Raw genomic sequence first — 2784 nt, 5'->3', positions numbered from 1 at the left:
TCAGGGCAGGCTCAGGGTGGATCTCAGGGAAAGGTTCTTCCCCCAGAGGGTGGTTGGCACTGAACAGGCTCCCCAGGGCAGTGGGCACAGCCCCAAGGCTGCCAGAGCTGCAGGAGGGTTTGGATGATCCTCTGGGGCACAGGGGGTGACTCTTGGGGCTGGGCCTGTGCAGGGCTGAGGGTTGGACTGGATGGTCCTTGCAGGTCCCTTCCAGCTCAGCAATTCTGTGATTCTGTCACCCCCCCCCTCATCAAGCACCACCTTCTCCCACCAACCTTCCACAAACACGGCCACCGACAACATGAGGCGATCCAGGCCCCGCGGCACGGCCGGGGAGACGAAGGTGAGGACGTCCACCACGCCGGAGATGCCGTAGAACAGGTACATGGTGGTGTGCTGCCAGTTCATCAGCTTCACCCAGTCCCGGCCGGCCCCGCTGTACAGGTACAGGTGAGGCCCGTCCGGCACGAACTGCTCCGCCAGCATCCCTGCGGGACACACAGCACGGGGGGCTCCTGGGGAACGCTGCCTCGTGCCTCCAGCGCTGCTGGAGCAGCAGGGAGAAAAGACAGCAGGAAAAGCTCAGGCCTGTTCATACAAGCTCAGATCTGGGAAGGGGAACAAGGCTTGGCCTTTTCGCTTCAAACTCTGCCAGATTAAGGCAATACAAGCGTTCGAGGATGCATCCCCCAGGGAAGGAGTGGACTCGCCGTCCTTGGAAGTGTTCAGGCACGGGTAGATGTGGTGCTCAGGTTCGTGGTTTAGTGGTGGACCTGGCTAATGGTTGGAGTTGGGGATCTTAGAGGTCTTTTCCAACCTTTAAGGATTCTCTGGTCCTTTCACATCTGGGCCAGTCTGTCTGGAGTCAGGGCTCCAGTACAGTCACCACTGCAGGCTGGGAATCTACCCACGTGGCAAGTGCAAAAGTTAAGCCTTACCTATGAGAGCAAAGACAATTTTCATCCCCCCTTCCACGGCATCCACGCGCTGGAAACTGGAACTCCTGGGGGATTTCTTGTTGGCTCTCTGGCTGAGGTACTGCAGGGGGTATTTCACCGACCACCAGAGTCCAAAGAGAAGGAAGAAGCTGCCTGGGAGTGCATGACCCTTGAAATTCGCCATCCTGACAGCCTCCTCTGGCTGCAAGGCAAAGAAAAATGGTGTCATTGTTCAAGTTACAGCAGTTATTTGGCAGGACACTGGGAAAAATTGGACTTACCTTGCACGGAGGCCTGGAAAAGGCTTGACCAGGCACATAGGAATGGGGAAGGAGAACTGGAAAACCCTCCAAGGGTGAGAGGTGGGAACAAATGGGGCCTCTCTGAGGTCCTTGCCCCAAGATAAGAAAATGTCCAGAAAAGCCAGACTAGCTTAGCAAAAGCCCTAAACCTGCTGCAATCTCTGACACATCCCAGCCTGTGCCTTGCATTCCTGGGATCCCTCCCAGCAGCAGCTCCTGCTTTTCCTGCTCTTCTGCAAGTATGAGCAGACCAGGGAAGGGGGCTTTTTGGGACCAGGTAGGAGTGACAATACACAGGGAAAGCAGTGATGTCTAGGGGCAAACACCAGTGAGTTTCTTTAGCTCCTTGAACAGCCACAGAAGTCTAAAATGTTTTAAAATTCCTGAAATTATTTCAGCCCGTAGAGGGGGGAAATACACTCTGGGTTTATCCACAAACCAAAGCATTTTGTTAAAAATGGAGCTTCCCAAAAGCTGCTGGAAACAAAACACCGTGAGCTTGGGCTAAACCACCAAACTCACTCCCTGCATCCCGACCTCCTCACACTCCTCCTTCCCTCCCCAGGGCACCCCCAAGCTAGGATTTGCAGGGAGGATCCCAGCCAGGCTGCCCTCCCCCAGTTTGTAGGGAGCCAGGAGACCCATTTCCTGGGAGAATTACACCAATTAAGCCCGGCTGGCTCCTGTTTGCCATTTGCTGGTTTGCTTAATTAGGTGGAGAAGTGATTAGTTCTTTCCTGTGGGCTCCAGCATATGTCCAGGGGGTGTCAGGCTGGGCAATTAGGGTGGTTTGAATTGATAACAAAGGCTGTGCTGCCAGCACCAGGACTTCCTTCTCCACTCAGGGTCTTCTCTGTGCTTAACACCGGGTGGGAACCATCTCCCTTTTGGGGTGGATGCTTTGGAGCTGGAGCTGAGCTCCCCAGCCCAGGCACCCACACCCTGATCATCCTTAAACCACCAGCGGCATTTTGGGCTTCAGCTGGAAATACAAACCAAAAATGCTCTTCTGCTGTTGCACAAAGATAATTTGGGTTGAATATGGCTCACTGCTGTCAGCCTTGGAGGAGGAGAGCAGATCCTTGGCCTTTATTAATGTCTGATTTCAGCCAGTTTGTCCCTTGTTTCATCCCCTGAAGTCCGTGGCTGGTGCAGGAACCATCTCCCACAGGTGCCTGTCCCCAGGCAGGAAAATCCACTGGGTTAGCCCCGACCTCCTAAAGCCCTGGAGCCAACCTGCCTGATCTGAGCTGGTTTGGCCAACCAGCTAATCCAGCACCTGCTGGTGAGCAAACACTGGCTCCTTGTGCAAACACCACCCCAGTATGTGCAGCCACACATGGCAGTGCTGATGCCCTTGTGGTCACACCAGGCTGGTCCCACAGTCCTGCCCTCACCAAACACCTCTGAGCTGCCTGTGGGTCCAGGAAAATTAATTTAGGAGGGGGACTTTCTAAGCTGTGCACAGAAATGGTGTTCTCTCCTGCACTCACTGGCAGCTTGGCAGGTTGCTGTGAGCAGCACTGCAAAGGCTCTGCCTAATT

At 54.7% G+C, this 2784-nt stretch overlaps 1 protein-coding gene across 1 annotated transcript in view; it reads right to left on the bottom strand.

The window, feature by feature from the left end:
* Positions 1–275: 275 nt before the first annotated feature.
* LOC114069170 (transmembrane protein 45B-like) overlaps positions 276–2784 on the bottom strand; it is a gene marked incomplete at its 3' end in the record, with an annotated part of 7229 nt that continues 4720 nt past the window's right edge. The window contains exons 2-3 of the mRNA XM_027905788.1: positions 939–1140; positions 276–488 (exon numbers count right to left, since the gene is read on the bottom strand). Of these exons, the coding sequence (XP_027761589.1) occupies positions 276–488; positions 939–1122 (397 nt within the window). The remainder of the gene's footprint in view (positions 489–938; positions 1141–2784) is intronic.

The sequence above is a fragment of the Empidonax traillii genome, unplaced genomic scaffold, assembly GCF_003031625.1.
Source record: "Empidonax traillii isolate 1590-97213 ecotype Southwest subspecies unplaced genomic scaffold, ASM303162v1 scaffold1205:size206528, whole genome shotgun sequence".
NCBI lineage: Eukaryota > Metazoa > Chordata > Aves > Passeriformes > Tyrannidae > Empidonax > Empidonax traillii.
This window is presented reverse-complemented; position numbering and strand designations above follow the sequence as displayed.